This window comes from Poecile atricapillus, chromosome 15, assembly GCF_030490865.1.
Source record: "Poecile atricapillus isolate bPoeAtr1 chromosome 15, bPoeAtr1.hap1, whole genome shotgun sequence".
NCBI lineage: Eukaryota > Metazoa > Chordata > Aves > Passeriformes > Paridae > Poecile > Poecile atricapillus.
The window spans coordinates 1077303-1100465 of NC_081263.1; the positions used below are offsets into that span (position 1 = coordinate 1077303).

The following is a 23163-nucleotide window of genomic DNA, read 5'->3' on the forward strand; positions in this document are numbered from 1 at the left end:
TTATCTCTCAGTCTGCCCATATTGACTGTGCACTTCCATTGCTGTAACACAACAAACTGCAGAGAATGTTCCAGCAAACCACCCCTGCACAGAGCATTTGCTCTGAGCCTCTGAGGGGGGTTATAGTGAGATTAAACTGTAAATACACATCCCCAGTTCCAATCAGATGATTATTTTTCCCTCATTGTGCATCTATCTGTGCTGGAGTTTTTAGTTTCTGGTATTGTAACTCAGGAGGGAAGCTACGAGACCTGCCAAAGAGTATCTTCTAAAACCTCAACATGACCGGGACAGTGGCTGAGCTTAAAGGATTCAGTATTTCCAAATGTGACATGCATGGAAAATTTGAATTACTTTTCAAGTCTCCTTGGCTTGTACATTTGTAGCTTTACTTATGACCAGTGCACCAGTCCTATCTGGTTAATATCAGGGGCAGTTCTGCTGTGTTCATGTGTACACACCTGGGGTCTCACAGGGGGTTGGCTTGTTTGTGAATAGACACATAAAACACTGAGAGGAAAAAGCTTTAATTAATCTGATCATCTAATTACAATAAACATTTCATATTTTCCTAGAAAAAAAATGTTCCTTATAATGGTTTTACATTTTCTTAAAATGTTGGTAACTTCACCTTATGATTACAAGAATTCTAAGACAAATCAAAGAAATCAAATGAGTGTGCAGCATCACTGGGAACGTTGTCCCATCCCTGGAAGTGTCCCAGGGCAGCTTGGATGGAGCTTGGAGCAACCTGGGATAGTGGAAGTTGTCTGTGGCAGGAGGTGGAACGGGATGAGCTTTAAGGTCCCTTCCAACCCCAGCCGTTCTGTGATTTTATGAATGACATTTTAAAGGTGTCATTTTTATGAATGACATTTTAAAGAATGCGAGTAACGTGATACAGCCATTACAAACACAGGTAAGGCTGTGGGAGCAGCTGATGGCCTGGGCAGTCCGGTGCAGCCAAGGCCGCTGTTGTGATTAATTAATAGCGTGATTAGCTGGGTAATTAACGGGGTAATTAACGGGGTCATTAATGGGGTAATTAACGGGGTAATTAGCGGACGTCGCTCCGGCCGCAGCGCGGGCACAGCGCCCTCTGGCGGCGGCGGCTCCCGCTGCACCCGCCGGGACGGACAGCGGCGACAATCGCGACAATGGTGACAGTGGTGACAGTGGTGACAATGGCGACAGTGGTGACAATGGCGACAATGGCGACAGTGGTGGCAATGGTGACAATGGCGACAATGGCGACAATGTGACAATGGTGACAATGGTGGCAATGGCGACAATGGCGACAATGGTGACAATGTGACAATGGTGACAATGGTGACAATGGCGACAATGGTGACAGTGGTGACAATGGTGACAATGGTGACAATGGCGACAATGGCGACAATGGCGACAATGGTGACAGTGGTGACAATGGTGACAATGGTGACAGTGGTGACAATGATGACAATGGCGACAATGGTGACAGTGGTGACAATGGTGACAATGGTGACAATGACGACAATGGTGACAATGGTGACAATGGTGACAGTGGTGACAATGGTGACAATGGCGACAATCGTGACAATGGCGACAGCGGCGACAGCGGCGATCCCGCGCCATGGAAAGGGCCAATCCCCAGGGATGCTTTCCCAAGGGTCCCAGCCCCTGTGTGCCTCTCCAGCTCCTGCTCTGAGCCTGTGCTCTGAGCACTCCTGTGTGACTCGTGTGCCATCCAAGGGTAACTCCATCCCAGCAAGCAGCAGCTCGTTATTTTATAAAAGCTGTCGTTATTTGTGCAGCCAGACGAGGAATCATTCGTGAAATGAGTGCATTGTCCCGCTCAGACACAGGAACTGTCCTCTCCCTGCGTTCTGCACAGCGCTTGGTCCCGCAGGTGCAAACCCACTGCAGCAGCTCTGAAAGACATAAAAACACAGACATAAAAACCCTGTCAGCTCAGCAGAAGGGTTCGGTGCAAGGTTTCTGGAACAGCAGCTACGAAAGCGTGGGGCAGGAGGGGTTTGGCCATGAGAGCACGACAGAAAGTCCCCCAGGGAGGTGGGAATAACAGCCCGATAATGTCCCCAGCACACCTGGGGACAGGGGACAGGGGACAGGGGACAGGGGACAGGGGACAGGTGACACAGCACGGGCCGCTCAGAGGGAAAGCCAGGACACTGGAACAGGAGTTTATAAAACATTAAAGCAGGGACTCCACACAGCCTACTCCACTTGGATTTTGAGGTCTATCAACCACCATTACTGTAAAAATGTTCCTTTGTGGTAAAAGGCACAAATGCTCCTTATTCAGTGCTGGCACTCAAAATTCTCACTTATGTCACATTTACTGGGTGACAGTCACTAGCAGAGGGCAGAGTTTTCTTCACAAATAGCCATAACATGTTTTCCAGATAACACCAGAGGTTTTATTCCAAAAGGCTTATTAGGCAGAGCTTTCTATCTAAGAATATGACAGAATTAAGATCCCAACCTGTACCAAAAAAATAAAAGTAAATTTTTTAATTGCATTTAAAGTAAATTTTGCAACAGTTATTCCTTTGATTTGCCCTTTTTTTCCCCAAAAAAAAAATCTGGACCAGGAATACTCAGCAAGTAGTGGAAAACCAAACAAGAAATGTTCAGGAATTCCTTCATGTAAAGAAACCCTGAAGTGTTAGCTATTGAGCTGGACAGCCCAGCAGCAGCACGGGCTCTCTGAGCAGGAGAGTTAAATCATTAAACCCCACACACGAGTGCAAGTGTGAGGTGTCAGATGGGCTCACAACTGCCTGTTTAAACAAGGGGGAACTTCAAAGTCATTCAGAGTCATTGGACACAAATGGATTGCTAGATGAAGGGGAAGAAAAAGCTTGAAAAGCTTTTCATTATTTTAGTTAGAAACCTCAGAGAGAATAAATTAATGTAGCAGTATGGGCTTTTGACTTGCTAGGAAAGTATTTTCAGAAAACTTCATGAGTTTATCACTGGATCTAGTTTATAACTGGATTTATAAAATACCTGAAATAAACATTTCTTTGGCAGGTAGCATGGTATGAAGACAACCTTTCCCATAAAGCCAGACAAAATAAAAGTACAAAATGAAAGAACCCCCCCCAACCCCAGGAAACTATAAATATTTTATTGGAAAAGATCTCATACATGAACTTTAAAAACAATCATGTCACAGGTAAGTAAATATTGCATCAAACAACTAAAAGTTTCTGGAGGTGGAGTGGGGAAGAAAAAAAATGCTGATAGTTTTCCTGACAAGGAAGAAGAAAGCAAAGGAAGAAAGAGAACACAAAAACTCACTACTAATCCAACTCTTGTTCCCCCCTACCCACCAATAAAATAAAGTTTAAGAAACTCAAACAAACAAATAAAATTTCAGAACAACAAACAAAATTTTTATTACATGAGTGCTATTTAAATACTACTGGTTTTATTATTTATTATTATTATTATTATTGTTGTTGTTGTTATTATTATTTTTATGTTATTAATAAAGCAGCTAAGTTGCCACGCACTGGGGTTCACTTGCTGAGCCTTGCTCCTGTGTTTTGTAGAGCTGTTGGTATGGAGAGTTTTCCATGGAGATAAAATATAACAAGCTCCCCTTCTCAGATTCTTCCTCTCTGATGCAGCAGATGTGAATTCACATTTTCTGCCTCAGGATCAGCACTGTCAGCAGAAAGGTATGGAATGTATTTCCCTGGATTCATGGGGACCTGTAAGTAGTGTTCTACAATATTATTTGTATTTAATTTGAACATCACATCTGTGAACATCAGATGCCTTCATGACAGCACTGGTCTGTCTGTACCACTCATCAAGGTGAGGGCAAAAACAATTTGAGGTCACACTGGTCCCTAATACTCTGAAAATGGAGTATCCAAGTGCATACACTGCTGTTGAAAACGACTCTTTGTAGGGAAATGTACACAAGATTAATGTATCAAAATTGCAGAAGCTATCAAAAAGAAAGCCTGTAAGTACAGAATTTATTTTTTAAAGAAACCAGGACCTTCTTATTGTAATTTTGAAAATAAAGCTTCTCTTTTTCCCTTTTAGTTTTCTCTAGCCATCAAAAAAACTCTTCAGTCTCTCATCAACTCCAAGGCAATATCAGATTACAATTTAGTGCATCTAACAATCGCTCCTCTGAGCTGGCACTGACAGTGTAAATAAAGACTACTTTATGATAAATATGAAATCAGCATAAGCCCTGAACTCTGCAATAAAAGATTAGGTGGATCATCAATAACAGTCAACTTATGCTGACAGAATTTTTCTGTGCTTTATTCTTGGAAGTACTCTGTGAACTCCATCACACTTAAAATGTGGGAAATCTGGGCTAGGAAAGCAATGTCACAGCAGATTCTCAGTATTCTGCATGGTGGACCTGAGTGATGGAATTTCTACACCAAAACAAGGAAAAGAAAAAGGCCTCCCAAAAAAACTTCCCCAGCTGCTCAGAGATGAGGAAACCCAACCTGTCTTTCAACTTCACAGAAGCTGAACGTGCCATGAATAGCTTGATCAGGTCTGAATCACAGGTTGTACAGAACTTGGGACTAAAATAGCTCTATAAGCTTGCCTTACAACTGGCACAAAGAGCTTGCCTCACTCCTCACCTTTATCTGAGATCAAATTGTTTATCACATTCCTTCCTCATACGTCAGCTCCTTGTGATGAAAGCTAGCCAGTGATTAATACATTTTATTAGGTTGGTTCCAGTGACTTGAAATGAATTTGCCCTGACTCCTCAGGCTCGCTCCCACACCCACTGCCTGGCACTCCAGCCATGCTAGGAATGCACAATAGAAAACAAATTATCTTGGGCGATACCTCATAAATCTATAGCAATAAAATTAACTGCACAACGGCTCCAAGCAGAAATCAGCTACAGGAGGCTTTTCCTCCCTTTCTCCAGGAGAAAAGAGCTAACCCAACAGCTTTAAAGCCCCAGAGAAATCACTGTTCCCTTGTCTCTTGCACTCTTCTCTGTGCTCAGCTCATTAAACAGAGCTGTAGAAGACAGATATGGAAAGCAGTCCAAACCCTTTTCAATGTTATAATTACAAAGGGACAGAATAAGAGGTTTTATCCTGGTCTTGTTCACATAGCTGTAATCTGCCTTCTACTGCACCAGATCACAGATTCTATCTGAATTTACAGGCTGAATTCTCTGTGTATCCTTCTGCAGGGCAAAACCAAACATGTTGGATAAAGGACGAGAAGACTTGAATCAGCCTAGACACCGTCTGGCAGCAAACTATACTTAACTATTAACAATATCCTCTGTGCTAATTACAGCTTGTCTTGGCTCGAGTGAGAGCTGCAATTCCTTCGCCTTTGGCGTGATGGGAGGCAGATCAACTCTACAAAAATCAGCAGCGACTTAGAAGTGATTCAACACTGGATGCTTTTTATTTAATTACTGATTACCAGCTGAGACTTGAGAACTGACTAGACACCCATGGCTTGTCTCAGTTGCAAGGCATTGTTTGAGTTCCCGTCACAGCCGTCCACACAAGATCTGCATGATGAGACCTCACACCACGTTCTCTTCTAGCAGGTTTGTAGATTATGGAGAGACCTGTAATTCAAAGGTCTGTTGACATAATGAGATTAATGTACGTGCTTTCTTCTTGCCCATACACACGTGAGAAGTCATTTTTATTCAGTTTCCCGTCTCTCCACTCGTGGATTTTGTACTTTTGTCAGGGCAGTTTAACTGGACTTCAATGGAAAATAATTGATCTGTCTCAGAATCAATACAATAAGGAAGGTTAGCACTGACATTACGAGATCCTGCAATCGTATTTGTGAATAAAATGAAAACAAGCTCCATGAACACCTTTACGTTCAGGACAGACACAGAGCCACATCCTGGGAGGGAGACTTCATACTTTTGTCTTGGCCAAGAATTGTTTATGTAACGTGTAAACACCAGCTAACATTGGTGTGGTTTGTGTGTTACATCCGTGGGATGCCGAGATCCCAGAATCCCACAATGGCTGGGGTTGGATCTGTGGAGATGCTTCAGCCCATCCCCGAGCTCGATGTCTGAGGGGTCCGAGCCCTCAGGGCAGCCTGACCCGGCAGCTCCCGGGGCTGTGAGGGCTGAGGGATGGCGGCTCCTGAGGGCTGCGGGAGGGTTCGGGTGAGGGCTGGCTCCTCAGGGCTGTGGGAAGGTTTGGGTAAGGGCTGGCTCCTCAGGGATGTGGGAAGGTTTGGGTGAGGGCTGGCTCCTGAGGGCTGCGGGAAGGTTTGGGTGAGGGCTGGCTCCTGAGGGCTGTGGAGGAGCGGGAGCTCGGCACGGAGGCTCCGGGGGCTGTGGGAGTGTTCGGGTGAGGGCTGGCTCCTCAGGGATGTGGGAGTGTTCGGGTGAGGGCTGGCTCCTCAGGGCTGTGGAGGAGCGGGAGCTCGGCACGGAGGCTCCTGAGGGCCGCGGGAGGATGCGGAGGTGCGGGCCGGGAGGTGCCTGAGGAGGCAGCGGGAGCCGAGCCGCGCTCCAGCCCCGTGCGCGCACATCCCCGGCCGCTGGGGGACACCGGCTGCGGTGGCACAGCCCGCACCTGCTGCGGGACAGCGGCACGGAGCCCCGGCAGCCCGCGCCCCGCCGCCTCCATCTTGCCGAGGCTGCGGCGGCAGGTGCGCGGCCCCGCCCGTGCGCGGCCCCGCGGAGGCGGCGCAGGCGCGGCGGCGGCCCCCCCCCGGGTCCCGGCAGGTGCCGGAGCCGCGCGGCCCCGCCCCGGCCCGGCCGCGCTGAGGGCGGAGGCGGCGGAGCGGCCGCGGGTGCCGGGGGCTCTTGGCTGGGCCGCGCCGCTGCCCGTCCCGCAGCGCTCCGGCGGAGAGAGCAGCGAGAGCAGCGCACGCAGCGACCGCGTGCGGCATGAACCGGGCTCAGCGCGGCGCCGCGGGCAGCCGCGGCCTGGGCACCATGGAGGTGAAGAGCAAGGTGGGAGCTGCCGCCGCCTGAGGGCCGCGGGCGCGGGGGGAAGGAGCGGGCCGGCCCTGCGGGGCCGTCGGGCCGCGGTGTCGCTGCGGGCACGGGGACGGGGACAGCTGCTGACTCACCTGGCCGAGGAGCCGCCGGGGCACGGCCCCGCCGCGGCCTGAGCGCTCCGCAGGCCACCGAGCTCGGCGGGCGGGCCCCGGCGCTCCCTCCACACCTGTGCCGCCGGCCCCCGGCGCCACGGCTGCCGGAGCTGCTGGGGTCGCTCGCTGGGTGCCATGTCTGCGGGGAGGAAATATAGGCGGTTTAAAAAAAACAAACAGGTAATTGGAGTTGGCCCCTAAGTTTCTGGACAGACTAAAAGACGTACGGAGAAATATGTATTATGGGGAAAGTGTAAGATCACTGGGCCAAAAGAGGTGATTACAGACATACTTGACACGATCTCCAGAGGTCCCTTCCAGCCCTAACAGTTCTGTGATAATTCCCCAGCGTCAAAACCCACTCTTGTCCGAATTGCAATGAGTGCGTTTGTTAGTGACTGTTTCTGTAGTTACCTTTTTCTCCTTAATGATTATGTCTTTCTGTAGCTTTTTGTGCGGTGCAGTGTAGGCTTACAGGAGAGATAGAGGCGAGCCCTGGCTACCGTATCCAAAAGTGGAGTTTGCCTTCTCTTCCAGGCCCCGAGAGACTTTTACCCTGGGTGTACCTGTGTGTTCTCGCAGGGATCGCCGGTGTCAGCTGCTCACAGCTTTGTCCAGCTCTGTAAATTCTCCCATACCTGTATCCCCATCTCTTCTGTTTTTAGTTTATATTTACTGGTTAGGTAAAGATTTCTGGTGAAGCTTTGATATTCTGAGGGAGATTGGATTTATTTTTTTTTTGTTCTACTTTATATTTGTAATAATTTCCAATTGTAAAACTGCTGAATGTACAGTTTGAGGTGGAAGGTCTATTAGTTAAAGAAATGTTGAGTTAAAACTCCTTTTTCATTGCCTAGGTGGATTGCACGTGTATCCATGTGGAAATGTGCTTTCCATTGGTGGACACATGGATCTCTTGGGTTGTTTTTTAAAGTGGGGAGCAGCCTGTGTTCTGTCCCCTCCTTTCCTGCTAGTGAAGTGTTAGAGTAGCAGTGCCGGTGAAGCAGTCAGGACTTGAGCTGTGTGGAAGGTTAAGGATAAGGCATCGTAGTGCTGGAACTTCTGGAGAGTGTGTGCTTGGTCTCTACAGCTTGAATGAAGATGATTTCTTTCAAGTGTTCATTTTTCATGTGGCCTAAAGCAGCAAGCACAGGAATATCTGGTAGCTGTTATTTCAAATACCAGTTAAGTTAGTACTGTGATGGTGAAGTCTTTTATTTATGCTTTTATAAGGTTGAAAATAATCAGTATGATGTGCTTACAAACCAAATCACTTGTTTCCTCAGCCCAAAACTCTAAGATTACTGTTTCCCCACTGTGTGTGTTCCTTGATTTAAAATATATCTAGGGAATCAGCCATGTGATGTATTCCAGGTGTTTGTAGAGAGAAGTGCAGCCCTAATGAATAGGGATTGTCCCTCAAGTGCATATTATGGAGCAGGATTCAAGGCATTCCTAGAACTACTTGTTGCTATTGCATTATTGAACAGCTCCTCAATTTAATACCGCAGAGGAGTCATCTTCCTTCTATGAAAATGAGCAATTCTGAAGAGAAGGAAGAAGGGCCTGTGGGGGAGGTGGAGGGAGCCATTCCTGTGGAGTGGCCTGGGCTTTGAAGGCTGCTCGGTGATGTACAGCTCTTTATTTAGATATTCCAAATCAATAATTGTGCCTCAGCTGACAAGGCTGGGCCAGCACAACCCAACTGTGGTTGCAGTTATATGAGCACAATCCTTTTGTTAGTTTAGTTTATTCAGTTTGGGTAACTGCTCTGAGCTCACCCTGGCGATTCCCCATAGTACTTGAATTCCAGTCTGCCCATTTTCTTGTCATGGAAAATAAAACTTTATACCCTGGTCTAGAGTTCCTAGTGATGGTATGGGAACCCCAAAATAAGCTTCTAGTTCTCTATATATTAAAATTCAGGTTTTCTTCCTCTCTCATGATTTGGAATAATATTTTTTTCTGAGTAAAATCTTAGTAACTGGTAAGCCAGAGAAGATCACTGCAGCTCATGCTCTGTCAGCAATGGAGACTTGCATAGAGCAGCTTTATGTTGTGTTTCACAGGACTTAAAAACGTGACCCATAAATGAGTGTTGAATGAGCATCCCGAGTGCCTTCCTGGTGTGCTGCCATGGCTCCCTGGGGAGTTCCAGGGGAACAGCACAGGCTGTAAAGAGCTCAGGTGGCAAGGAGCTTTCTCTGCTTAAGTTACTCTTCCAGTGTCTCATCTCTAGAACACCCAGTGCAAGCCTCTTTCATGGGATGGAGTGCAGCATCTGATAGAAAATGCAGACATTTCAGGGATTCAGATAATGGAATTGTACAGCTGGACTTGTCTTTTACTTGCTTTCTAATAGTATTGAGCAAACCGTGTTAGGAAATACAAGTGGGTTATGAGTCTCTTAGTATTTGCACCAAATATGTCTAAAATAACATGGAAAAAATAAATATCACACATTTGAAAATCTGGCCCTTTGCTTGTTGTAAGATTCAACATTTACTCCAAGCTGAGGGTGAGGTTGTTGGCTTTTTAAACTTTTATTAGTGAATTATGTTTAAACTATGTAGTCCTTGAAAGCCAAACAGTTTCGATTGCTGCCATGCATGGGCAGTTCCTGTGGGGCTCACGCATCCCGCAGCTGGGGAAGGATCTGGGACAGGATGAGGTCCTGCATCCTTGTCGTGATTAAACTGTGCTGCCTCTGACGTGCTGGGAGTTCCTCCTGTGGGCTGGGCTTTTGTTTCTAAGCAGGTATGAATCATCCCTTCTGCCTTATTAGTTAATGTTAGCGAATTGCAGGCTTTTTAGAGCAGGAATGTTCCCAGATAATTCCTTTATTTGAGGCTTTTAGGGGAAGGTGGGGTGTTGAAGGTGTAGCTTGTTTTGAGTTAGCACGGTGTAAACGGGGTCCTTGTCTCCTGATTTTCAGTTCTTTGTTTGTATGTGAGAACTCCCAGGCTTTTATTCTCCAAAAGATTGTAATCAGGTTCGAGATAAAGTGCACCTCCGCATCTCCTGTGTGTAACACACACCAAAGTATGTGATACCGAGGCTCAGACTTGCATTCAGAGCATTTTGTTCCACATGTCCTTCTCCTCTGCTTAAAACTAAACTTGCTGAAGAAATTATATTTGAAGTCTTGATTTTCACTGTAGGTCAGCAATAGAATTCACACAAAAAAACCCAGCCAACTGAGTTTTTTTGAATTATTAGCTTATTATCCTTTTAACTCATACAGTCTGTTCTGGTTTTTGTAACCTGGCTGCTGCTATCTCTGAATTCCTTTTAACATCTCTGGTATGTTGTGTATGTGCCTGATATGGAGGATTTGGAGTAATTTTTATCCAGTATTCTGTTTGCTTTGGGTCCTGCCCTTGTTAGGCAGAACACCAACATTTTACTAGCTATGTGTGGTAAAAATCACAATTTGTCCAGTCTACATCAAATGCTCATCCTTTTCTTGGCACACCGTTGAGTCTCCTGCCTGCCCCCGCTGTATCATTGCCTTAATAAGCAACCTGTTTTTAATAAGTGTTTGCTGTAGAGATGATTTAGGAGACTGAGCTTGAGTGGATCTGTGAGCTGGGTTTTTTGTTGAATGATTATGTTGGCTACAAACAAATCCTACCCCTGAAAGTAGTGTCAGTGAGTCATTTATATTTATTTATTTATTTCGTATTTTCTGAACCTTGCCACGGTCAGAAAATCTAGGTTCGATACCCTGGCTAGAACCCTGATTTGAAAGACTGTTGCAATCAAGATTTGAGCCTTGCCCATGCAAGGGAATCTTCTGAGCACTCTCAGAGGTAGTGGCTGGTTGCCTCTTACATCTCTTCAGGCAGGAGCAGAGTGGACCTGAGATCAGCTCCTCAGAGCTGGGCTGCGCGTGGGTTGGACTGAAAAGCAGCAACAATTCTTTGTGGTCTCCACACCCAAGTGGCATTTTCATTTCCTGCCCAAACTGCTGGGGGTGTGGGGGCTGCTCAGCCTTGCATGGGTGACCCGCGGTTGTGTAACAATCCCTGCCCACTGCTCTCAAGGGCACTGCTAGTTCTTGGAACCAAATTCCAGGTAGTCACATACCACAGGATGCTAATCACAGCCCTGCTTTGAGCTGCCGCAGCATTGCTGCCTCTCAGTTCTGTCCCTTGCCCAGCATGGTTGCTTCAGCAGCCTGTGAGAACCTGCAGGAATCCTGCACCCGTTTGTCGCCTTAGTGCTGATGAGCCCCGTTAAATGGAACAATGAGACAGCCTTGGCATGCTCAAAAGCACTCCTTCTACCAGGTACAAAACTAGCTACAACTTTGGGGAAAAAAAACCTGTTTTAACTGACTGGTTTACACCGTGTCAAAATTGTTTGTTGTAGGTTTTAGTGCACTTTCAATTCTGTAACGTTTCTAGTTTAACATAAAATAATTCTGTTGCTTCCATATTAATGATGTAAGATATATTTTGTTGTAGTTTGGGGCAGAATTTCGACGATTTTCTCTGGAGAGATCCAAACCTGGAAAGTTTGAGGAGTTCTATGGATTGTTGCAGCACGTGCACAAGATCCCAAACGTCGATGTTCTGGTGGGATACACGGACATTCACGGAGACCTGCTGCCTATCAATAATGATGACAATTATCACAAAGCAGTCTCTACAGCCAATCCTCTACTCAGGATTTTCATTCAGAGAAAAGGTAAGAGCGCTTGAAGAATGTGAATCATCTGTTTATCCAGTTACAATGTGATGTATGGAGGAAAAAACCCTTCAGTCCTCTTTCATCATGTCAAATTCCGTAATAATTATGAGTCACGAAAGGTATTCACAACTTGTCTCTCTTGCAAGGGCTTCCTCAGGCAACCTATTTATACTTTGTGATTTTTTGCATGTATTAAGTTGAATTAAAATCAAGTTAAATCTCTAGCAAATGCTTCTTTCTGTTTTTTTGTAAGAAAATGAAAATAAACTTTCAACCACTAAGGTTTTCTGCTCTGTAATTTGGACACTTCTCACTTAAAATTCCAGTCTTGATCAGACAAGAGGAGAGACCATTAAAGGATGGAAAGTAATATTAAAAGTGTTATTACATGAAGTATTAAACGTAATATTAAAGTATAAATTCAAGACTAACTTTGTAATATGCTACTCTTATCACACTTTCCTAATAAAACAAGCTTATATCAGTTAGCGTACTTCAGGAGTGAGGGCAGCTTGCTTTGTTGGTTTGCCTTTGAAAGTAGTGTGTCTGCTCTGGTTGTGTGTTCCTACTGTCTGCTGTTGTTCATGAAGGGCAAAAATCCAGTTAGAAGTTAGTATTTGTTCTTGTGGTGTTGTTCCTGGCTGTTTCTAAGACATCTTTTCCTTGGAAAATGCTTGGGCATCAGAACTTTTTATCAACTCCCACTCCAAAAAGTGAACATCTCCACAGGAGCGTGACACAAACCCAATATTCATAACCAGTGTTGCTGCTTGGCAGCTGCTGGGTGCTGGCAAAATGTCTGTTTTGTGTTGATAGTATAGACTGGTAAGGGCTGTGTTCTCAGTGCTGAAATGCCAAAGGCATGAACCATTTGCTTTAGCAGAACCTGGAGGGAGACAAGGCCTGTGATTCCATCTAATCCCCTACAGTAGCCATATGACAGGAAGGGATAAGCCACTTTGTCAGACTGGGATTATTCAGTTTATATTTTTACACCATATGTTTTTAGATTGTTCCTAGTGTGACAGGTCTGATGTTGCCTGTTCCTGGTGTTACATTTGTAATGCTTTCTTAGTTTCCTACCACCATTTACCTTGATTTGATCAGGTGGATTATTTGTCCTGGCACTTGCCAGGAGGTGCTAGGAGTTGATGTAATGCACAAAAGTAGAAGATGAATCCATTTTAGTTTATCAGAACAAGAATTGACAAGCAGGAAAAGCTGTGTAGAAAGTACCAGGTGTCTGTGCCTTCCCTTGGACACGAGAGCTTTCTGCCTGGGGAGTTTCAGGGAATAAAGAACCCAGGCTGGAACCACAGTCCCCACTGCACTTTGTTGGGGATTAGTTGTGGCCACACTGACCACAGCTGTTGATGAAATTGAGGCATCTTTGCTGTGTAAAGCAGGTGTTTGTTCGATGGAAAATACAGAAATAACTTTATTCTGTATTTTATTTGTGATGCTTTGCCTGTAGCTGAGGCTGGATTGGTGGAGTTAGGGATGGTTGAGATTTTGTGCAACATGATTTAAGTGTGCTTAATTCATAGATTGCAGCAGCCTTACTGGCTCTGGGATGGAGAAGAAATGTCTGAGCAAATACCTGCTATTGATGGGGCTGGTTTGGAGCTACAAGTGGCACAAGTTACTTTTCCACCTGCAAGGGTACCTGTGGCTTTCATGCATTCTCTTAAATCAGCTGAAATTTTTTTGTGGGTTTTGTAATGGAACTTCTTTTGTATTTCCAGCAGCAGTAGATGGGAATTTAGATCTTAGACAAAAAGCCACTGTGGGCAAGAGGGAAAGTGTTTTGATGACTTATAGGATATGAAATTTTTATCACACTGTCTTAATTGTTTAGAAATGACATGTAATTTGTGCCAAGCTAACTTGAGGTATGAGCAGACTGCAGTGAAATCTAATGTAAATAGTAATAACTTCTTAGTATATTGTATCCAAGGAACACCTTGAGGGGCTGAAATGGGAACTGCAAGATTATTAATAAGCGATGGTTGTGATAATGGGACTCCAGAATTTGGGAAATGTTATGCCAGAATAAGAACTCTTCTCTCCTGTTTGATTTAGACTCCTTATTTCTGAAAGCTCTGTTTGTCCTCAACATTTATGTGGCTTGGTTGATGGTGGTAAAAAAGCTAGAGATCTTGTAATGAAATCACATTATTCCCCTTAGACTGCTCTAATTGTATTTCACAAAATTCCTTTAAAATACTTTATAAACTTCTCCAGTGCTAAATCTAAACTGGGGATTGATGTTGCACAAGTCAGGATTGGCTGTCAGCTTGCAGAAAACATTCCTTGCTGGAATTTCATTCTGCAGTTTAACAGATTAACAGGTACTGTTGACATCTGGTATTTAAAGGTTAAACTGATGTTTTGAGATTAAATCCAGATGTATGGGAGTCACTCTGTCTGTGAGAAAAACCCTTCTGAAGAGAAAATGGAGGGGAACAGTCTGCACAGGCTGAAGGGCAGCTTGATGTGGGCAACTTTGCATTGTAAATACAAGAACAATAGAGATAACAGAAGATACCTTTCATTATAATATCCTTAGCAGTCCCTCACAGGATTCTAAATTACAATATCCAGCTCCTGCAAGTTCTGCATGTATGTGGCTGTATTTAGTGGGAAGTGGATTCTTTGGTTAATCCGCTTGTGCCTCTTGAGGAAGCCTTTGTCACTGAGAAGCTTTATTTTGGTGAGAAGTAAGAGCAGTTGGCTTTTTAAACAGCTCTTTGTGGACTGGCCTGGCTATTGAGGCCTCTTCCTAAAATCACAGGTTAGTTTCCTAAAACCATATTTTGTGACTAAATAAGAGGAGATTTGTTGTTTATCCAAAAAATGCTAAATTCCATCTCTTCAAATATACTAACTACTTGGGGGCTTTGAAAATTTAATTCTCGAGGGGTAACTCTACATTGATTTACAAATGGATCAGGAAAATATTTCAAAAATCTGTCTTCAATAACATTAAATTGAAAGCAGATTTGGCATCTGTGGGCTTTTGTTTCCAATTCCATGTAATAAGTCTGTACAGATTGGTGCCACCTTGAGCTTGAAGCTGCTGGGGCAAGAAATCCTTCCTGCACCGCGTGGGCCTTCTCCTTCACACTATCTGTAGTTAACACCTTGTCCTTTGGCTTTAGGCCAAAATATTTTTCGCCTGGGCTTTAAACTGATTAGTGAGGTGCCAGAACAAAGATGCCTTTGTACTTGAGAGTATTGCTTTAGAAAACTTGTTTAGCAGTGGAAGAGAGGTTACCCAGTGCGCGGTTCTGCTGAGATTTGGGGAGATGAGTTTATCAACCTTTCACTATTTTTTTCCTCACAAATTCTCTAACCTTAACTGTCTATCTTAAGATTCCTGCTAGTTCTGAATTATTAAACTATTAAGAGCAGTTATAATGAAAAAAACTTTCCTTCTGGTGTATGAGAGTTTCTTATGTGTTTTGACATCTGGCTTGCAATTTTGGGATGCATTTATTTCAGCCATGTGTTCTGTAACTTAAGAAAAGTACTAAAAACAAAATCACCAGCTCAGTTTAAGATTTCTGATTTGTCTTTTGAAGGAGACTTTTAAAGTTCTTCTCTTTTCCAAGAAATGTTTTTCTGCTCTTAGTTTTTGTTTAAAAAATCCTTTTGAATCTGTTATTTCGTATACAGACATTTACATAATATTTCTTTCAAAGCCAGTCCTGTTGGAGCTGATTTCATGTTTATCTGCTAAGTGGAAAAATTTGATTTGTACAGAAGTTACCAGCTGATAGTTGTGGAAGGCAGGCTGGGAGCTGGTTTCTGTGAAGGAAGCTGGGAACACTTCTAAATCTGACTTGAGTAAAGAGCACAAACTGTCTTTGATCATTTACAGGACATGATAGATCTACTTGGATATAATAAATACGTGTTTGTATATCCAGTCCATGCCAGACTTCCTTCAGGGTGTGTGGCCTGGTGAAGAAGCCTTATAGCCACTGTGGCAAGCTGGGAACATTGAATACTTTACATATTTGATATGGCAGAATGGGTAAAACACCACAGAGTCTGTCTGATTCTCTGAATATGTGCACTTTGAAATTAAGGAGAAAACCCCATCAATTGAACACCTTTTCATGTTGCAATGCACCTGGGAGAACACTTGTGCAAAAATCAAAACAAAGCTTTGCTGTCATGTTTTCTCGTGTGTTTTCCAAAAGCAGCAGGAACTGAGTGCTTGACTGGCACCAGTCTGTTGGGACCTGCAGCTGTCATCAGCAACTCCCACTGCAGCAGGAGTGAGTGCAAGTGTTACCTTGTGTTTAAAGCACCAACAGGTATTTAAAGGTGGACCTGTCTAGGATCTGATTTCACAGTTGACCTTTCCAGGTTGTTTTGTAAACAATTGTAGTTCTAAATAAAAAAAGAGAAGTTATTGCACCTCATTGAATTGCAAAAGTCCTTTCAATGGAACACCAGATGTCTGACTGGAAACTGGTTGGATGGGTTGTCAGGAGAGATAAGGGCAAATCTTCTCTCACTTTTTACTTTGATCATAGATTTTTAGCAAAGATGAAAAGAATTGCTCCATGTTGTCTGAAAAGTCAGCAGGTTAGTTGTCAGCAGTGGAGTACAGGGGCTTAACCAGCTGATCTTAGAAGGCCCTTTGGGATGTCTGACTACAGAGTAAAGGCTGAGTTTGCATTTTTGTAGGTGTTTTACTTCAGACACAGTTCACCTATTACTGTGCTTTGGCTGGCATGGTTGAATTGTTTTTTAAGGTACCAACTCTTCAACACAACTGACCTAACACCCTTAGATTTGTGAAGATCAGATTTTAGGCTATTTCTTCAGCCTTTGTGCTTGATGTTAAGATCTCCTGTAATATTAATTAAAATTTCAGTTACGAAGTAACTGAGATTGCTATGGAAGTGACTTCAGGCTATAATAGGGCTGTGTCAATCAGGTATCTTCAGAAATAACTCCCGATTGTGTCAATTAAATTGTTGAACAACTTTAGCTGTAAACATCAGTGCAAAAGATGCTCTGTGTATAGCAAACAGCTGAGCAAGAGCTTTGCCTTCCTCATGGTGTAATTATTTTTTTTAAACAAAGGAAATAAAAAAGAAATGTAAATGAGGCCATCATCAGAACACATTTTTCTAAAACATGTTGATGAACTATTGTGTACACACAAGCCAGGAGCTGACAATAAATCCCTTTGAGGTTTTTTTGTGGGCTAATTTGAATTTGTTTCTTTTCCTCTTGTCCTTTATCTTATAGAGTACTAGGTCCAAGGCTGCCTTCCTAGAGCAGCTAAAGGACTGTTCTTGTTTTCAGCAGCCCCAAAGGCTGGGAAGGGAGGAGTTGGTGTTCCATGCTGCAGTAGTGCTAGCCTGTTGCTCCAGGAATACTTTCTCTCTTCTGTCTTGCTTAAAGCATCTGAGGAGTCCAAATCTCACTGCTTCATGTCTGTGTATCTCAGCCTCAGAAACAAGTACACTCATTGATCTCCTCAGCAGCTGGCAGCTGTCCTGAAATGCCACCAGGGCAGCATTGCCACAGTCAGCCCAGTCCACAGATTGAAATGTATAGCCATTCTTCCACTTTCTTGGCTGTACCAGTGGCATCTGAATGGGATAATACAAAGAAATCCCAACTTCTCTGGGTCCTAGGGTTACTGCAGTCCAGTTCTGTGTGATTATTGGGGATTTTCCCCTGTGGGACAAAGATGTGTGCAGTAAGTACAAGTGTAATTCTGAGGAAGCTCAGATCTGAATATATTTAGGTTCATTCTTTTTGGTGAATTATCGCATATTAAAAAGAAAAATGGAACCTTTGGTAAACAAGCATTTCAGAAATCAGTATTGCTTCCACAAAACATGTTTTCTCATCCCTTACAAGTAGTTGTAAGACTAATACGTTTTCTTTTGGGTTTTTTTTTTAAGCTCTAAGCCATTTGCCTATTCCTGTATCAAATTGTGGCAGTTACGGCATTGCATGCACAGTTTTGCTTGAAGTATTTGTGTGCGAGGTCTCTTTGTTTCTGCTCCACAGCCATTTTACCTCCATGGCGTGGGGGAGGGAGGAGTGCAGAATGGAATAAGCTTTCTGGAGTTTGAATCCAGGTCACTTGGCTGGCTCCCAGTAACTAGGCAATAATAGGCACACTGGCTGCTTTCCCTTTTTCATTCTTTCTTTTCCAATGATCTGAAACCTGAGGAGAGAAAACTAGCAAGTGGAATTACTCTGAATAAAATTAAAATGTTTCTAGGAATGTACTCACTCTTTCCATTCTGCCCTTTCTCAGGCAGCTGTCGCTCTTTGTGTCTGCTGCTGCTAACTTGCTTCAATTTCTTTTGTGCACGCTTTTTCCTTCGGTAGAAGAAAACCAAAAGTATTCCAAACTTTGAATCTCATAACATTAAAGCTTTTGTTTTGTGAGTGGAGAGAAAGGTTTCTGTGATAGTAAGGCTGACAGTGGATGGGCTGTTGGCCTGTGCTGGGCTAACACACGGCAGCAGTGTGACCTGGCCGTGCCTGCTCTAATCCCCGTGTGCTCTGTCTTACAGAAGACGCAGACTACAGTGCCTTCGGGACGGATACCATGACGAGGAAGAAGAACGTCTTATCCAACGTGCTACGTCCGGATAACCACAAGAAGAAGCCCCACATTGTCATTAGCATGCCCCAGGACTTCAGGCCCGTGTCCTCCATCATAGACGTGGATATTCTGCCCGAGACCCACCGCAGGGTGAGGCTCTACAAGTACGGCACCGACAAACCCCTGGGCTTCTACATCCGCGACGGCTCCAGCGTCAGGGTCACCCCGCACGGGCTGGAGAAGGTGCCGGGCATTTTCATATCCAGGCTGGTCCCCGGGGGGCTGGCTCAGAGCACGGGCCTGCTGGCTGTCAACGATGAGGTGCTGGAGGTGAATGGCATAGAGGTGTCAGGAAAAAGCCTCGATCAAGTTACAGACATGATGATTGCAAACAGCCGCAACCTGATCATCACGGTCAGACCCGCCAACCAGAGGAACAACGTCGTGAGGAACAGTCGGACTTCGGGCAGCTCCGGCCAGTCCACTGAGTCCAGCCTTCCCAGCAGCACTCCAAACATTCTGGGAAATCTGCTGCAAGGAGAAGAGGAGAGCGATGAGGAGGACATTATTATCGAAGACAGTGGTGAACCGCAGCAGATCCCGAAAGCTGCGCCTACCAGCGCAAGCATAGAATCATTATCACAAATTGAACTCCTCCACGAGTCCACACAAAATGGATTCCTTCCTTCCAGCGAGGTGAACTTGAATCACTCAGCAGGCAGCATTAGTATGGAGTATGAAGTACCAGAGCCAGGGCGTAAGTCCTTAGAAGAAGATGGAACTATAATAACGCTATGAAATGATGTTGGTGTACTTTATAGAAGTAAGGATGCCATACATGTTTTAATTGGGCTTAATATGTAACACATTTTATACCTCTCCATCTACCAAGCACTGCAGTTAGATTAAAAGGAGGGAAAAGAGTAAATACAAGAAATTCAAAATTATGTAGGTTGACTAACTTCATTAATTCTGCACTTCAATGTAAATAATGCACAAAGCTGGACGGTAATTGATAAATAGCTGAAATTGAATGAGGAAAATTTAAATTGAAAATGAAGGATAGCTAAGAGATGGCGGTGAGCTTTCTTTTAAAGGTACTTGATTTTTATTATTTTTTTAATGCCGTATACTACTGGTTCTGTAGAAGTAAACTTCCTTACGTGTGAGGCTGAGCGTCTCATGGACTGTGGTTTCACGTTCCTCTGAAGTGCTGCTTACGTGGGATGGAGCTGCTCCAGCCCCCTCACTCCTGTCCTGGCTGCTGCTCCGCTGGCAGAGCTGTGTGTGGGCTCTGGGCAAGAGGAAACTGGGACAGAGCCAGAGGTGGGCTGGGAAGAGATGGGGTGGCTGCTCTGGTCCTGGCTGACACAGGGACAGCAGGGCTCTGTGGGCAGCACCTGCAGTGGGGCTTTGGAGGTCACTCTTCCTTTGTGAGTGAATGTGCAACCACAGGCTCGTTAGTCAGGCACCATTACTAGTTTTAATGGCCAGGCAAGTTTACTTTTAATGACTCTGATTATGAAATTCAAATGTGAAAGTCTTAACACTAATGCATCAAAGACCTGTTCCCATTCTACTTTGCAATATTTAAGAATATCATTGGATTTAGTTACTAATCCCAGGAAGTTACAAGCAAATCAAATATAAACGTAATGCAATGGAAATAGCATAAGGTAATTTCTGTTAAAATTACAGTAGAAACTGTAAAGATTTCTACTAGCAAGATTTGTTGGAATGAGTCTGGATTATATAAAAGTGACTTTCTTCAAACCTGAACGAGTTAGAACAGTCTAAATTAAATCCCTGGATTAAAACAAGTTTTAAATCAGAATGAGGCTTTACTACACCTTGTTTGAGCCATGTGATATTAACTTATTAATTTTTAGGAGCTGCTCTGTAAGTGCAGACCGCTGTGTGCCCTGGCTGGGTGTTGTGGGTATGACAGAGTTGCTGTGTGTGAAAACACCGGTGACAAGTCCTGATGCTGCAAGAGCAAAGGGGAGTGTGTGTAAGCACTGCACTCACTGGGACAACTGCAGGGGAGCCTTCTAGCATTGGTTTTATCTTTCCCCTGTTTGTATCTCCTGCTTTGGCCCTTGGTTCCCAACCTGACCCTCCTCTGGAGCAGACGTTGTGGCAGGGAAATGAGCTGGGGACTAATAGGATTGTGGAGAAGGATCTCCCCAGGGATCCCATGGCCTCTGTCAGCCTGGCAGGAGGGGCAGGGTGCTGCCAGTTCTGTCCTGTGCTCCCCAGAGCAGCAGTCGGGTGCTTGGGAGCGTGTTCCACCCTCTGGGAAGATGTGATGAGTGGGAAGGGAGACTGACCCCTTTCTTTTTTTCCCCTCAGTCTATTTTTGAGGAAAATCTACCTCTGGTAACTTCACTAACAGGAGACCAATGTAAGTTTAATGTAATCTGTAAAAGTTGTCACAGACTGTCAGAGGCTAAACCTGTGTTTGTTTCAGGTTTTTGTGGTGATACAAACACTGCTGCAGAAACAAATCCCTGCTGTTTGGTGTTACAAAGTGCACATTTGGAATTAGTGTCTGATGAGCAGTAGTTTTCTCAAACCTCCAATGCCATTGGAGTCCAGGATGCCAAGAGAGGCATTTATCCCCCTTAGGATTTATGGAGAATGAGCACAGCAGGCAGTGATACTCTGCAAATACAGGTGAGGGGCTCTTTTGTCACACTTATTTGTGGTTTCTTTGTGTGTGTGTGTGGAGAGCCCTGGGATCTTTCACAAGAGCAAGATCTTTCAAGTGTTTCACTTACTTTGCTAATAATTATTAAAAATGAAGTAACTACATCCACTTAGTGTGAAATGAGAAAAAGAAGTGTTCATTCTGCAACATGGAGACTTTACCTGTACGTGTTTTTCTCTCAGTGCTGCTCTACACTTCCTTTCTTTGTGGAAGATTGTTTACTTTGAAAATATCTTTTTTATTTTCCTTTGTCAAAATACTTTCCTTCCTGTATGAAATCACCAGTGGAGGGTGAGACTCATTATTCTGCTAGTTTGCACTTCTGTGCCTTTGGTTTACTTGAATGTATTGTGAATAATCACAGGAATAAAGGCACTTGGATGGGAAGAGAAGAGAGGTCCACAGGTACAGAGAATGAACTGGAAGTGCAGGTGTGATGTTTTCATTCCCTGCAGATCCACGTGGGGCTGGTGGGTCCATGAGGATTTTGCAGCTGGGGTCACAGCTGGGAGGATGGACTTGCCTGGGAGGGCTGAGTCTGGCCAGGAACCTGGCAGGGCCCAGCCCTGAGGCTGCTGTGCTGCCAGGCACGTGCATGGGTACTTGGAGTAATATTTATGCCAGTATTAAGGACTTGTAGAAATTGAACTGGGGTCCTACTCCAAACTGCATGAGACTTCATCTCTTAGGACCTTTCCTGCACACAGAGTAATCTAAGCGGGAGATAATGTTCTTTCTGACATAGATCATGTTCTGTTTCACAGAAATTTGGTGACGTGTAGTAAAACTAAGCATTTGGGACTTGATAAAAACTTTAAAGAATAAATCTAAAAAATGTGTATTTACAGTTACAATGACAGACTGCACAGCATGTAATTGCTTAATGCTGCAGTTACCATAAAGTTTCTAAAGTTCTTCCATATCTTACTAATACCTACACTGTTAATTACAAAAGATTTTTAAATTGCTACTTCAGGATGATCAATGGTTGATTATGTGTGGCTAAATTTAATTTTATATATAAATGATACTGGGGTTCGGTATAAGGTTTTTTAAAATATGCTGATATTGTTAGCCTTTCGTTCACTACCTCCTAAATTTTTAACATCTATACTGTTTTCTCCCTGGAAGACAATACTTAAAGGCTTGACTGTTTTATATAGATTTTATCTATAGCTAAAAAAAGGAGAAAAATATCCAGAAGTGATAGTGAGGATGCTGTGCATGATTGACAATGTTACGCTGCTATTGATGTAATCTGTGTATTAAGTATCCTGTGTGTGTAAATTGTGTTTTCAAGCCAGATTTTATAAATTAATTTATGAAATACCCAAATTATTTCAGAATGGAATGAAAAACTAAAATTCCTTTGACTAGTGTTATATGTTGTGTACATGCACAGAGGGGGGAAAGTGATTCCTCCCTGGTGACTGGGAGATCTAAGTGCACCTTAATAGGAAGAAGAACAAATTCTTAAGAGAATTAAGATGCATTTACTTTAAAGTTCTGCTGTGGTACTGGAGAAGTCAAGCCTAACTGTGAATCATACGGTTTTTTTCCACACCTGAATTAAATTTAGGACAATGTTCTCACAAGCTGTCTTTAACATGTGTATTTTTGTGAATATTATGTATTTTCTAATTAAATTTTACTTGCAATGTGATTTTTACATGAATGAACTTGTTTAAAATGTCAAATATCAGTATTTTTCTTACAACTTTAATGTATAATGTACATTGGTATCTCACCGAATGAAGATTGATTTTACAAAAATCAAGCTAGATGTAGTTGTATATTAGTCTTATATTTTTACAGACCAAAATAATAAATGGATATAGAAATAAAATTGTTTTTTGTCAATTACTTTGTCAGGTAAGTCAAAATGAGTAAGAACGTATCCCTTTTTTCCAGTGTGACAACAGATGGGTTTCATTTTTCCCTGCTGGCCAGGGAATCGGGCTGTTTTCCTGTGGTGCTTCTGTGCCTGGGGCAGCCCTGGCTGGGTGTCCCTTGGTGCTGCAGGTGTGCTGTGCTGCAGGTGTGCTGTGCTGTGCTGCAGGTGTGCTGT

At 43.8% G+C, this 23163-nt stretch overlaps 1 protein-coding gene and 1 long non-coding RNA gene across 3 annotated transcripts; one reads left to right on the forward strand and one right to left on the reverse strand.

The window, feature by feature from the left end:
• Window positions 1–5289: 5289 nt before the first annotated feature.
• Window positions 5290–7641, reverse strand: LOC131585079 (uncharacterized). Its single transcript, XR_009278858.1, has 3 exons — window positions 7513–7641; window positions 7078–7237; window positions 5290–5593 (listed from the first exon to the last, which is right to left on the reverse strand). It is a non-coding gene; the product is annotated as an uncharacterized LOC131585079 (long non-coding RNA).
• On the forward strand, window positions 6757–22941 carry PARD6B (par-6 family cell polarity regulator beta). Of its 2 annotated transcripts, none has more exons than XM_058850774.1 (3): window positions 6757–6958; window positions 11568–11790; window positions 18354–22941. In XM_058850774.1, exons 1-3 carry the CDS (start codon window positions 6893–6895, stop codon window positions 19181–19183), a joined length of 1119 nt encoding a protein of 372 aa, XP_058706757.1. In that variant the 5' UTR covers window positions 6757–6892; the 3' UTR covers window positions 19184–22941. The 2 variants fall into 2 exon arrangements, with proteins under 2 accessions (XP_058706757.1, XP_058706758.1); XM_058850775.1 differs by lacking the exon at window positions 6757–6958 and adding an exon at window positions 11278–11390.
• The last annotated feature ends 222 nt before the right edge of the window (window positions 22942–23163 follow it).